Here is a 14,747-nt window from a genome sequence, read left to right as displayed (position 1 = left end):
TATTCTCTTTGTAGGTTTCTCAGAGGTGATAAATACTCCATGTGATGTGCATTTACAAAGGAAAACAATACAAATGTCATTTGTGTTGATTTATTATATTTCCAACCATTGTATTGGGGAAAAATGGTCATTTTTATGGGAAAATCCATGGCGTCATCGTGCAGATGTTGAAGCCTGGCACTGCTAGCATTTTATAACAGCATTTTATGACTGATGTCTCGATGTCTCCATATCTCGATATACTCTGCAAAGTGAAATCCATCCTTTTTTTTTTTTGTATACCTTGGTCGAGGCTCGTATGAGAGCAAACACACAACTCACAGCAAGGGGCATGAGACAAGAGGGGCGGGAGTGGAAGGGACAAAACAGTGGGGAACAGACACATTAGGTGAACTGTGGAAGGGAGAGGGATGGGGATGGGAGGGGGAACATGGCGAAGAGAAGATGGACATTTCAGGGACTTTCAGGAAGGAAAGCAGGGGAATTGAAGGAAGTGGGCTTGGGTGGATTATCGGGGGTAGAAAAGATCGAGGATTTGGATGGGGGAAGATAAGAGGTGGTGGTGAACAGCTGTTTTGAAAGCCTGGAGGGAAGAATGGGAAAGAATAGAGTGAGGAAGTTTATTCCAAAGGCGGGAAAAAGAGGAATGAAAGAGTGAAGATGAGCAGTGATTCGTGATTTTGGTAGTTTTACCAGAAGGGGGTTGTTGGCGGACCTTGAGCGCCCTGTGGAAATGTGGTGGGGACAAATCGCAGAGAGAGCAGGGGGGGGGCAAGGCTGGAGAGGAGTCGGTAGAAGACAGAAAGACCACCGACCAACCTGCGGTGATTGAGTGAGAGGCCCAAAGACTCAGCTTCATTGCGGGAGATGCCGATGATCTTAAATGCCCTGGTTTCGACAGCGTTAAGCCGAGAAAGGTGGGAGGCAGGAGCACCAGCCCAGAGGGGAGAGTAGTACTCCATCAGGCTACGGACAAAAGCTTTGTATGTGGTCAGGAGCTCAAGAGGGCCGAGGAAGGACTTAGCATGATGGAGGATTCCCAGTCGGCGACTGGCTTTTGAGGCGAGGTTGGAAATGTGACTTTCCCAGGAAAGGTCATGGCAGATAGTGAGACCGAGAAGCTTGAAAGAAAAGACTTCTTCCAGAGGATTGTTGAGAAAGTGGATTGGGGGGTTTTGTAAACGGTCCTTTCGAAGAGACATAGTGAGAGTGTGAGATTTGTCTGGATTGAAAGACATGTTCCACGTGTTGGACCAGTTTGTGATTTTATCCAGATCTGCAGTGAGCGAAGAAGCTGCTGCTTGCCGGTCTGAGGGATGACAGATGGTACGGCAGAGGGTGGAGTCGTCGGCAAAGAGAAATAGAGGATTTTCCAGAGAGTCCGAGAGATCATTGATAAAAACCAGAAAAAGAACAGGGCCCAGAACGCTACCTTGAGGAACTCCAGCCTGCACAGGAAGAGGGGATGAAAGAACTCCATTTAGGGCCACATCCTGAGTCGCTCAGAGATGATTACAACCTATAAAGCTTTCGTTTGAAGTATCATGGAGTATGGCTTCCTATTCTGGGTTGGTGCAGCTGCATCCCATCGTGCATGCCCTGCTGGAGGCAATTTAATCAAAGGTTCTCTGTGTTGTTGGCAAATCTTAGCAGGAGGCCGAGTCCCATGGTCTTACTCTCGCCTGCTGCAGGCAGACCGGTGGATTTTGTTTTCAATCGCCTCACTTCTGGCATCACTGCTATCTCCCAATATTGTCTCTCCGTCCTTCCAGAGCTTTCCCAGATCGCACACATTCTTCCAGAATCTCACATCCTCCACAATTCCAAGCTGAATGCGAACCTCTATTCCTTCATCCCTCTCTTCTCTCTTATGTTGAACCAACTCCTCCCCCTCCCCAACCCTGGTGTCAATTGTCTCATGCCAACCCCCCACGTCTCCACTTACAGTTTTTCGAGGGTGCTGCCGACAGTTACCTCATGCTTTCTCCCATACCCATTCTCACTTTATTCATCGTTAACGTTCCCAAGTAATTCTATGACTTGGACCACTCAGTCAGCATCTGGTGGCGCCAAGCTTCAAAAGTGATGAGGATATGAAAGTCCTGGAGTGCCTGATTACCGATCATAAAGATTTCTGTGCTTCTGGAATTAAGGTGTTCCCACAGCAATGGAACAAAGGTGTCTGTGAAGTCGGAGGCATACCTTAAAAGTAGGATATGTTTCATAAACTTGACCTCGCTTTCCTTTCAAATTTTTTGGAACATTAAGTACACTTTATACCTTGAAAACCCCCTTCAACAGATCAAAATGTAAGCAGTCAGTTTGAAATGTATAACTTTGTTTTTTGAAGCCTGAAGCTGAATAATGGTATAATTTCTGGACGATTCAAAGATTAAGCATCCAGAAGACAATTATGTCGTTGAAAAAACTGTTCATCTTTGTGTTTCCCTTCAGGCTATTTGGGGATGAATCCGAGCTGCATTTTTGGATGGTTTCTGCCTTTTACCTGCAACATTATGGAGTGACACATTGTGGTGAAGGCGGTGCCCAGGGAAAGCGGAATTTGCAGACTGTAATGCACAGCGACTCCCTTGACACGTGCTACGATGTTCTCTGCGAAAATTCTTTTTATCAGGTTGTTGGAATTTTTTCAATGCACAATTTATTTATTTAATGTTTTGTAAAATTTCTTGAGAGGATTGTTTAACAGCAAACTGTTTTCTTTCACATCCATGAACAGTATTTAAAGGGTATGTCGAAAGATACTGTTATGTGTAAGTGGTTGGTTCCATAGATTGTATAAATAATCGTGTGGACCGTGTGTTCGAGTAGGTTAGATTTACTCCTGTATTAGGGATTTGTCGGGGTAAAAGTTGCATGAAATGCAGTGCCTTCAGAAAGTATTCACACCTGTTGAGTTTTGTCACATTTCGGTTTGTTGCAGGCTGAATTTAAAATGGATTAAATTGAGATTTTTTTTTTTTCGTCACCGATCTACACAAAATCCACCATCATGATAAAGTGAAAACATGTGTTTCGAAATTTTTACAAATTCATTAAAAGCTAAAAGCTGAAATGTTTTGAATCAATCAGTTTTCAACCCCTTTTGCTATGACACTCCAAATTGAGCTCAGGTGTATCCAATTTCCTTTTCATCATTCTTGAGATGTCTCTACAACTTGATTGGAGTCCACCTGTGGCCGATTCAATTGATTGGACATGATATGGAAAGAAACGCACCTTTCTATAGAAGGGTCCCACAGTTGACAGTGCATGTCAGAGCAGAAACTCTACCATGAAGTCTAAGGAACTGTCCATAAAACTCCGAGATAGAATTGTGAGGAGGCATAGATCTGGGGAAGGGTATAAAACAATTTCTAGTGTTGAAAGTTCCCAAGAGCGCAGTGAGCTCCATCATCAGGAAATGGAAAGCATCTGGAACTACCCAAAATCTTCCTAGAGCTGGCCGTCCAACCAAACTGAACAACCGGACAAGAAGGACCTTGGTCAGGGAGGTGACCAAGAACCCAATGACCACTCTCACAGAACTACAGAGTTCCTTTGCTGGGATGGGAGAACCTGCCGGAAGGACAACAGTCTCTGCAGCACTTCACAAATCTAGGCTTTATGCAAGAATGGCCAGATGGAGAAGCCACTGCTGAAGAAAAGGCACATGTCAGCACGCCTGGAGTTTGCAAAAAGGCACGTGAAAGACTCTGAGAGCTTGAGGAAAAGATTCTGTGCTCTGAGGAGATGTAAATTGAACACTTTGGCCTGAATGCAAAGAGCTACGTCTGGTGGAAACCGAGCACAGCTCGTTACCCATCTAACACCATCCCTACCGTGACGCATTGTGGTGACAGCATCATGCTATGGGGATGCTTTTCAGCAGCAGGGACTGCGAGACTTGTAAGGAGAGAGGGAACAATGATTGAAGCTAAATACAGGTAAATCCTTGAGGAGAACCTGCTTCAGAGTGCAAAAGACCTTAGACTGCGGTGAAGATTTACATTCCAACGGGATAACGACCCCAATCATACAGCCAAAGCAACACCGGAATGGCTTCAGAACAAGAATGTGAAAGTCCTTGAGTGGTCCAGCCAAAACCCAGACTTGAATCCCATTGAGAATCTGTGGAAAGACTTGAAGATCGCTGTTGACTGATGCTCCCCCATCCAAGTTGACAGAACTTGAGCAAATCTGCAAGGAACAATGGGAGAAAATCCCCAAATGCAGATGTGTAAAGCTGATACAGACATACCCAAGACGACTCGAAGCTGTAATGGCTGGCAAAGATGCTTCTACAAAGTAGTAACTTGACTACTTATTGGGGATTGAATACTTGTCGACTTACTGTTTACTTATTGTACTTATTGACATATATTTACTTGTCTGTGTAAGCTTTGAATACTTATTGAAGTATACTTACTTGAATACTTATTGGGGGTTGAATACCTATTGTATTTATTGACATATACTTACTTGCCTGTGTAAGCTTTAAATACTTATTGAAGTATACTTACTTGAATACTTAATTGGGGGTTGAATACTTTATGACGCAAGACTTCAGATTTTCATTTGTAATTAATTTGTAAAAATATCTGAAACATGTTTTCACTTTGTCATTGTCAGGTATTTTGTGTCGATCGGTGACAATTTTTTTAATGCTTTAATCCATTTTTAATTCAGGCTGTGACAAAACTTTTGGGGTGTGAATACCTTCTGAAGGCACTGTATGTGCACTGAGGGGGTAGTGATTGTAAACAATAGAGCTGAAGAGGATAAGGTTGTGTGGTGTACAACCTCCTGGTGCAGCTGAGGCCAGGGGGAAGACTTGGGCACAAAAAAGGGTGTTGGTACCTCTCATTCGCTATGGCATTTCAGCAAAAGACTTCTGTGACTCCATGGAACTGACTCATTCTGTGAACTCTCTGACCCAGATTTCTCCCAGTAGCAAATCCTCCCTTCTGGACTTGGTGATGACAAACTTCCCCATGTCATATGCTTCTGGGAGTCACAATCTCTGACACATTTCTGTGCCGTCCCAGGGAAAAATAGCATTCCTTTCCTGGAGTAATTCTTTGCAGAATATTGTAGTCGGACCTGTTCCCCACGATAGTACATGAGAGTATTACTCTCGTATACTATAGTTCTCACTGTAGCATTTTTGCCTGGGGTCATTTGGATCTCATCATAACTGAAGTTCTGACCTCAGAGATTTTCCTTCATTGGGCCAAACAAATGTAAAGCTGTCGGCACAAATTTTGGGCCAAAAGATGGATGTGTTGGCAGTCCAAAACCAAGTTCGTCGATGCACTGCACTGTAATCCTTGCAATGTGTGCACGCATTGTCCTGTTGCAGAATGACACCGGTGATTGGTTCCCCATGATGCTTTATATGTATTACTGACTTTGTTTTCATTCGTCCAAGTGTGGGGTATGTTGCCCTTGTTGTTGTTTCGTGGTACACATTGAAGCAGGTGATGAGAACACCCTTCTGGTACCAGAATATTGTCATCATCATTTCCTTTACACTTGAACAAGACGTAAACATTTTTCATGTTTGCGTTGATGGGTGTTTCCATTGCATGGATGCCCATTTACTCTATGGTTCATTATGTTGAACAAATATTTCATCGATAGTGATGATACGTGACAAAAATGCATCTCCTCCTGCTTCACGTGACAAAAATGCATCTCCTGCTTCGTATCACTCGAGAAGACACTGGCATATTCACAACCATATGTCTGCTTGTGGTGAGCACTTTTGTCATTTTTGTCTTCCAGCATGACCAACACCCTTCTCCAACCCCTCCCACCCCCCGCTCTCCTCCCACCACTACACTGCCTGTGAATCCCCTGTGTTGATAGAGGAGAACAAAGAAGAGAGACAACTTGAAATCTAACCTTCCGTCTACTTTGCATGCAAAACTTTACAATGACACCTTGCCATTAAAAAAAAACACTTTCTGCAGGGTGGGAAGTTCTAAAACGGAGCACAAATATGTAATCCATGGAAGAGCTTCATCTAACTCTTGACCCCTTCTGTACAAATGTAACTATAACATATTGTTACGGTGCTGGGGTCGGCCGCCAACCGACGGTATAGAGGATTGTTGACCATTGTATTGCATTGTACTTATCTCTGAACGGAACCGCAAGTCGAGTCAGCCCAACCAATCGCCCGGAATATAGATCGCCGCCCGGATAACTCTGAGCGACGGGTCCTTGTACAAGAACCGAAATATGCCAATTGGCAGATCACGTGGGGTAGGGTTGATTGCCAATCTTCAATGTACCTAAATACCCACGTGATCCAACTACCGGGGAATTCCACCCTCGACGGATCTCAGAAGGAACAAACTGCCGAGGAGAGCCTGTCCCGTGCGCGATTCCGAGCTGCTTAATTGCGAGAACCGTCAGTCCAAATGTCCCCCTTTTACAGCAAACCAACGGCTTTCTAACTCCCAACACACGAAATGCTCCGTCAATGAAAGAATCGACGCGACGAGCTGAAAAATTTAACAATTGGGGTATTTATTAATAATAATGGGGAACTAGGGAAGCACGTAAGAGCAGAACTATTCCGACTATACGAAATGCAATGCAAACATTTACAGCACACAAAGCACTTAACAATTTCCTACTTATTAGACGGGCCCACGGACACACGTACGCACACACACACACCCAAGAAATGGTGGCAGAGGCCTTTAATAATGAGCTCCGGCTCGGAGGACAGGTGAGCTGAAACCCAGAGCCTATCTCAAACCTCTCCACCTCGTGTGGTCTTCAACTTGTTCGGACCCGGGCTCCAGCGAGAGCGAGCTGGATCCAATCGCCGTGAGCCGCTATCCTTCCCGAGCTCCCGCGAATCCTCCCGCGCTTCTCAACACGTGCTGGTGAGACGAGGCGCCGATCCTTCCCGTCGATGCGTCGCTTCCCTGAGGAACCACCTCCAAGAAGAGGTCGATGTGTCGCACCGAGCCGGGAACCAAAATGGAGAACAAAGAGCTCCACGAACCAAGAAGAAGAAGCCACCACTCGCAGCTCGAGCCGAGCGACCAGCTCAACTCTCTTCCAAACATAGCAGCTTGAAGCAAAAAGCTCTCCCAAGCCAAACAGAAGCCGAAGGCCCACTGAACCACCAAAGCAAAAAGCCTCCTCCTGAGCCAGGCCGCAGCCGAAGCTCACTGAGCCAGCCGAAGCAAAAAGCTTCCGAAGGCCTCAACCCTAACCCAAGCCAAACAGGACCCGAAGGTCTGCTGAGCGACTACTCTCTGCCGAAGCAAAAAGCTTACTACTCAAGAACAAAGAAAGGATCTCGTCCTTATCCTTCTCCCGCCGTTATCCTTCTCCCACCCTTCCCCCGCTCCCGGCGGGACTCATGCCCTCGTGCTCCATCCCCCGCTCAGCCATGGGTGGGAGGGAGTTGTTGACATCATGAATCACGCGACGGCAGGGTTCTTCTTCCTCTTCGCAGAAGAGGGGGAGGGATGTCTCCATTGTTCGTTCCCAAACTATTAAATCGATCCGCAGCGCATCTAATCGATTTCTGAACATTTAAACAATGAAAGATGAGCTATCTAGGGAACAAGCCCTTATCGACATAGCTGACTAATATAAAGGAACCTGAATGTTGTGTGCAATTGAATTCCAAATTCGTAACACTACCTCCTCCCCTTTTTACAGACTCGTCCCGAGTCGTCAAATTTTCGTGTGACCAGCATGTGTAAGTTTTCCCCTAGTACGTTCTACATTCGGATCCCTGAGTGCGACATTTCTTTATACGTGTCGCAAAATAAATAACCTAATGCGCTGCGTAACTAACTAAACAAACTCTCAGACTCATTCAGACAACTTAACTAAAATTGCCAGTGCTAAAACAAACATGCAGGCAGGGGTTCAACTTATCACCAATTTTCATTTGACTTATCCCTTACTTCACCATGGCCCAGGACTTGTGATCTGTGAAAGGGGAAAGGCAAAAGTCATTTCAAAGTTCATTGATGCAGGGGAATGGATGAAGATGGTCGCAAAACACAAATGAGCATGATGGATGCACGGGCTGTGTGCAGGGCAGTCCTTGCAAAACTGGATGGTCCTGGCGCACATGGTGATGGATGGACACAGGGGCAAATGCAAACAAGGGCAAGCAGGCATGGGGTCATGGCAGAGGCAGGCAAACTAGGCATGGCAAGGCAAGCCCATGCAGAACAGGCGGCTGCAGCACAACAGGCCGGCAGGTGAAGCTGGCCGGCCTCTGGTGTGGTTCCATCAGGTCTGGAGGGAGTGTGGTGGTGCCGGCCGCTCTGAAGGCGGGCTCGGACCTAACCTACTGTCTCCCCCCCCCCCCACTCTATCGCCTTTGCCTGTCGCTGTCCATACCCACTCCCTTAATTTGCCACACAACACAACAAAATTTAGCCCCTCTTTATTTTTATTATTTTTATTTCCCTTTTATAATTGTCTCCCTAACCCCCTTTATCGTCTTTGTCTGGCTAACCTACCCTGCCTGTCAACCTAGCCTACTCCCAACCCCTACATTCCCTCTCTGGAGGGGAATAGGGAGAGACTAGCGTCCTGTCTCGTGGCCCAACGAAGCCTCAGAATGGCCTCCTCAGAGTTCAGCGATCTACCAAGGTGAGTCCAGTGGCCCACAACGAGCGAATGGATGGATGGTGCGAAGGGGTACATCTCCTATCTACCCTAACATTCATTAACCTGTAACTACCCCGGTGCTTTCCAAAAACGCCTCACACTTTTAAACTATCGGTTCTAAAAACCATGATTCCCATCGTCTGTGTTGGTGTCCATTATAAATTTGGGCCTTGCCCTCAAATTTTCATTTGTGCCCTCGCACAATTTCCTGGCTGGGCAGCGTGGCTCAACTGGCAGGAACTCCCCCTCTGCCGAACTCTAACCATGGTACCCCCACGCCCGCAGGCTGCCTCCGAGCCTCGCTGCTCCCTATAAATGTGGGGGGTTGCCCTCTCTGGCATTGCCCCCCTCCGATACCCATGTGGTGTGTTGATGCCCCGGGTCCCTTTCCGAGGGTCACCCGTGCCCACTACACTGCCCCCCGTGGCATTCTGGCGCTACGGGTCCCGTTTCCGACGGGTCGCCCATGCCCACTACACTATCCCGGCCCGTCTTGGGCCCTTGGCCTACTCTGGCCGACTAGTCCGGTGCCCTGGGTGCCCACTTAACAAAACTCACCTTTCCACAGCCACGCTCCCAGCCGGTCCATGAACTCCTGCACCCCTCCAAACGGGTTTCGTGCCTTCTCTCGACACCAACAAAACGACCTCCTTTTAATAAATTTGAATAACCCACTAGCTAACATTAAACTGACCCTGGGTCACTTGGGTGGGAATCACTCCTCCCCCCAATCAGTCATCGCACCATGCATACCACATTCGCTCCACTCACACACTTGGGCCAGCTGTCCCACACTCATTCCTCACACACTTTCCATTTCACAACTCACACCAACACTCTATACTGCCATCCTAACTAAATCCCCTGACTAACTTGTGCTCCCTCGTCATCCCTTAAAACTCATGCACATTCCATTTACTCTACGTAGCTAAGCTACGTCTCCACTGCACATTTCCCGTCTGTCCGTGTCTCCGAAAATCCAAAAATTCCCATTTCCTAAATCTAAACTTAAATCCCTCTAAGTAATCCATTCCACAGGCTCCATGAGGGACAACTCATGTCCCCATGAAGCCGGTCGAACTAACTCTAACCCATCCCCTGAACTAGTACTTCCTGTGCCCCCTAGCAGGGGGGGTCTTCCACCCCCTGCCTGGGGCTCATGTCCACTCAAAATGGTGAGGCTTGCTTTTTTTTTTTCTGCGCACACCAGCGCGGCAATTCGCAACCTGCCTGTGACGTCATGGCAGCTGTTCGCGTTTCGCGTCCCTTCCCAGACAGTAACACCCAGCAGGGATTCCCTTCTGCCGGATTCCAACTATACGTGCAGCCACGACGTCACTCTGCGCATCCAAAGCAAACCTCGCGTTTCGAGGGGTTCCCCACGCCAGCACATGTGCTCTGCTCGTCGGAGCTTTACAAACACGGCCACGTGGAGAACCCGTCCGAATCAAATTCACATTTCCAGCCTACCTTTTGTCCGTCCCGCGGGATCGGCTTGTATCCACCGCGGACGTTTCCGGACCAGATTTCACTCGCGCAGGCGCGCACGTGGCGGCCTCATGCGAAGCACGGCACGGACCCCGTGCGCGCTGCTGTGCCAATCCGGCACGGTCCTCAAAACCACTACGGCCGCTACACGGCCTTTGTCCCTCGTCAGGCACCGTCTTTGTCACACTCTCACGCGCACATTCTCACGTGCCCTGACTCTCACACAATCCACCATGGCACTCAGACACGCGGTTGTACCCTCTCGTATACCAACCGCCATTTCTCTTTCATACCACGACCTCACACACGCGGTTTCTTTCACACACGGCGCTTCTCCCTTAAACACCTTTTCACTCACGCATTGTGCTTCTTCCATACACGGGGTTTCACTCACACACGGGGAATCGCTTACACACGCCATAACACTTACACACAGGGTTTCACTCACACAATGCGTGCTTTCCAGCATGCATTTCGCCACACTCGTAACCACACACACCGGGACGACCACGCTGGGGATTTGCGCTACCTCAAGCGCTCCCGGGGTCTCCAAACCCCCCAAGCTCCACGTGCACCCGTTAACAGCACTCGCCCCCACTAACTCTCAAAGCTCGACCAGACCCACCTCGTCGCGATATGCTTCAAGGGGGCACATCGTCTCCCTCCGTTCCTGAAGGAGGCTATCCTGCTGCTCGCACTGGGTCACGACACATTCCGCCAGCTCACCTCCATTGTCCTCCACTACCTCCATGTGTGTGTGTTCGTCCTTACCGTGTAGTTTCTCCGCTACCGTTTCTATCTCCCGCGTCTCTGTTATTTCTATTTCCTGCATCTCCGTCGTTGTCACCGCTACCTCCTTTATAATTCCCTTCGTCTCCACGTGTCTCTCCCTACACGTCTCAGTCACCCCATTTAATTTTTCCCTCTCTGTCACCGTCACTTTCTCCGTCTCCTCCACGAGTCTCACCCAACATGTCTCCCTTATTATTGTGACCTCGCCCGTCTCCATTGCGGGACCGACACAATCCACTCTCCCCCCAAGCTCGTTTGCTCCAACACGTGGCGCCGCCGTGATTCCTCTTATGCCCGTCCCTATTGCCTTCAATTCCCCCTTTGTCTCCTGCTGGAGATTCAGTCGCATGCTCTGCATTTCACCCCTCAGTGTCTGCATATTTGCATCCATTTTGTTTTCCATTCTTTTCGCATTTGCATCCATTTTTTGATTCAAGCCATCCATCTTGTTTTCCATCCTGCACGCATTTTCATTTATTTCGTTTTTCATTCCGTTTATTGTTTGCAAAATCATGAATAGCTGGCCCATGTCAGGTGTGTCTGCAGCAATCGCTTCGCCATCAGGCGTGGATCTGCCGGGGACTGGGGAGGGATTTTGACGGAGGAGGGAAGGGGAGGTGTCATACATTACGGCCCCATTTCGGACTCTTCATTTATTTGCGGGGTATAGTCAACCTGCATAACGGAGTCCTGCATGGTGATCTCGTCCTGCGCCATAGATTATTTTAACTCGACATCCACCTCACTACCAACCTGGCTCAGCTCGCCTTGGCTGAACATTTTGCGTGCTGGGAATAAAACTTATAACGCTCGTAATTTGGGGGGGGGGGGGGGTTTGCTCCGTATACCCCTGATCCGACTCCGTGAATTTTGCTACGGAGGCGGAGGGGGCCGAATCGCACTCCTGAACACCAATTGTTACGGTCGTCGGTGCGTCGGCCGCCAACCAACCGCTCTGAACGGAACCGCAAGTCGAGTCGGCCCGACCGATCGCCCGGAATATAGATCGCCACCCGGATAACTCCGAGCGACTGCTCCTTGTACAAGAACCGAAATACGCCAATCAGCAGATCACGTGGGGTAGGGTCGATTGCCAATCTTCAATGTACCTAAATACCCACGTGATCCAACTACTGGGGTATTCCACGCTCGACGGATCTCGTACGGAACAAACCGCCGAGGCGAGCCTGTCCCGTGCGCGATTCCGAGCAGCTTAATCGCCGAGAACCGTCGGTCCAAATGTCCCCCTTTTCCGGAAAACCAACGGCTTTCCAACTCCCAACACACGAAATGCTCAGTCAATGAAAGAATCGACGCGACGAGCTGAAAACATTTAACAATTGGGGTATTTATTAATAATGGGGAACTAGGGAAGCACGTAAGACCAGAACTATTCCGACGATACGAAATGCAATGTAAAGATTTACAGCACACAAAGCACTTAACAATTTCCTACTTATTAGACGGGCCCACGGACACACGTACGCACACACACACACCCAAGAAATGGTGGCAGAGGCCTTTAATAACGAGTTCCAGCTCGGAGGATAGGTGAGCTGAAACCCAGAGCCTATCTCGAACCTCCCCACCTCGTGTGGTCTTCAAGTTGTTCGGACCCGGGCTCCAGCGAGAGCGAGCTGGATCCAATCGCCGTGAGCCGCTATCCTTCCCGAGCTCCCGCGAATCCTCCCGCGCTTCTCAACACGTGCTGATGAGACGAGGCGCCGATCCTTCACGTCGATGCGTCGCTTCCCCGAGGAACCACCTCCAAGAAGAGGTCGATGAGTCGCACCGAGCCGGGAACCAAAATGGAGAACAAAGAGCTCCACGAACCAAGAAGAAGAAGCCACCACTCGCAGCTCGAGCCGAGCGACCAGCTCAACTCTCTTCCAAACATAGCAGCTCGAACTCAACCCTAACTCAAGCAAAACAGTACCCAAAGGTCTGCTGAGTGACTACTCTCTGCCGAAGCAAAAAGCTTACTACTCAAGAACAAAGAAAGGATCTCGTCCTTATCCTTCTCCCGCCGTTATCCTTCTCCCACCCTTCCCCCGCTCCCGGCGGGACTCATGCCCTCGTGCTCCATCCCCCGCTCAGCCACGGGTGGGAGGGAGTTGTTGACATCATGAATCACGGGACGGCAGAGTTCTTCTTCCTCTTCGCAGAAGAGGGGGAGGGATGTCTCCATTGTTCGTTCCCTAACTACTAAATCGATCCGCAGCGCATCTAATCGATTTCTGAACATTTAAACAATGAAATGTGAGCTATCTCGGGAACAAGCACTTATCGACATATCTGACTAAAGGAGCCTGTATGTTGTGTGCAATCGAATTCCAAATTCGTAACATATATATATATATATATATATATATATATATATATATATATATATATATATATATATATATATATATATATATATATATACATACATATACAATCATTGAACAACTCCAAACTGAGTGGTGAGAGTGCAGGAACTGTGTCCCATACAGCCCTTGCTGCACGGTCCCGGGAGTGATAATCACCGCCTACCAAGCAGAAACATTATCTCTCACTTCATCACCCACAACCTGAAGTCATTGTTGAATGTGTTGGGAGTAATGATTATTTAAACCCGTTCTCCAACCTCAGCCGAATGCTGTGACGCACGGTTGTCTGCGGCTCCTGTTGTCTGCGGTTGTCTGAGCTTCTCGCAGCACAAATTATGATGTTACATGTAATTATATGTCAGAAGCTGTCACAAGTGAATGAAAAAGCAGTTCGTGACCTGTTTCACTCTTATCGGGGCAACACAGCAAGTTTTCATCCACTTGTGACTGAAACCTTACGGTTATATACCAATCATTGTATGACTCCAAACTGTCAATGGTGAGACCACAGGAACCGCATCACATACAGCGCTTGCTCTATGGTCCTGAGAGCAATAAGCTCCACCTGCCACGTGGAAACTTTATCTCTCCCTTCACCACCCACAACCCGTGTGGTCATGTGATGTGTTGATCTTTGGCAGTGAAATTTATGTGGTGAGTGCTGTTGAGTGTCACATGACCTTTGCTGCAAATGTGACAGACAATAAGGAACCTCCGCAAGCACCTGACCCCATGCAAGTGATAAATTGAAGTCGAAACTGCCCTTCTTGAGCGTCCAGTGCCTCCACTTTCCTAAATGGATTCCTTCACTCGAACTTCATCCTGAGACATATATATATATATATATATATATATATATATATATATATATATATATGTATATTTATGTATATATATATATATATATATATATATATATATATATATATATATATATATATATATATATATATATATATATGTATATATGTATATATATATATATATATATATATATATATATATATATATATATATATATATATATATATATATATATATATATATATATATATATATATATATAGCCTGGTGTGTTGGCGCAGTGGTTAGGGCAGCGGCTTGGGATCCAAAAGGTCCTGAGTTCAAGCCCCGTTGTGCCACTGAATTAATACACCAGGGGGTTGACTCAGCCTGTCATCCTTCCGAGGTCGGCGAAATGAGTACCAGTGTACTGGGCCGGTGTATACCCCGTTTAAAATAGGTGTACCATATCCCTGTGTCGTAAGAAGCGACCAGGGTTGTGTCAGGAAGGGCATCCGGCGTAAAACATGTGCCAAATCACTATGCGGATCATACAGATGATTCGCTGTGGCGACCCCTAACGGGAGCAGCCGAAAGAAGAAGAAGAAGAAGAGATATATATATATATATATATATATATATATATATATA

The 14,747-nt window shown here is 47.4% G+C and overlaps 1 protein-coding gene across 2 annotated transcripts in view; it reads left to right on the top strand.

The window, feature by feature from the left end:
- The window catches only part of WDR11 (WD repeat domain 11), a 154,627-nt gene that overhangs the window by 112,776 nt on the left and 27,104 nt on the right, over positions 1-14,747 (top strand). For both annotated transcript variants that reach the window (XM_085888613.1, XM_085888604.1), the window contains exon 24: positions 2,455-2,635. In XM_085888613.1, the coding sequence (XP_085744739.1) occupies positions 2,455-2,635 (181 nt within the window). The remainder of the gene's footprint in view (positions 1-2,454; positions 2,636-14,747) is intronic.

The sequence above is a fragment of the Eptatretus burgeri genome, chromosome 1, assembly GCF_056783735.1.
Source record: "Eptatretus burgeri isolate ZD-2024b chromosome 1, Ebu_testis_v1, whole genome shotgun sequence".
NCBI classification, from domain to species: domain Eukaryota; kingdom Metazoa; phylum Chordata; class Myxini; order Myxiniformes; family Myxinidae; genus Eptatretus; species Eptatretus burgeri.
Note: the sequence above shows the minus strand (reverse complement) of the source record. Positions and strands in the feature narration are given on the sequence as shown.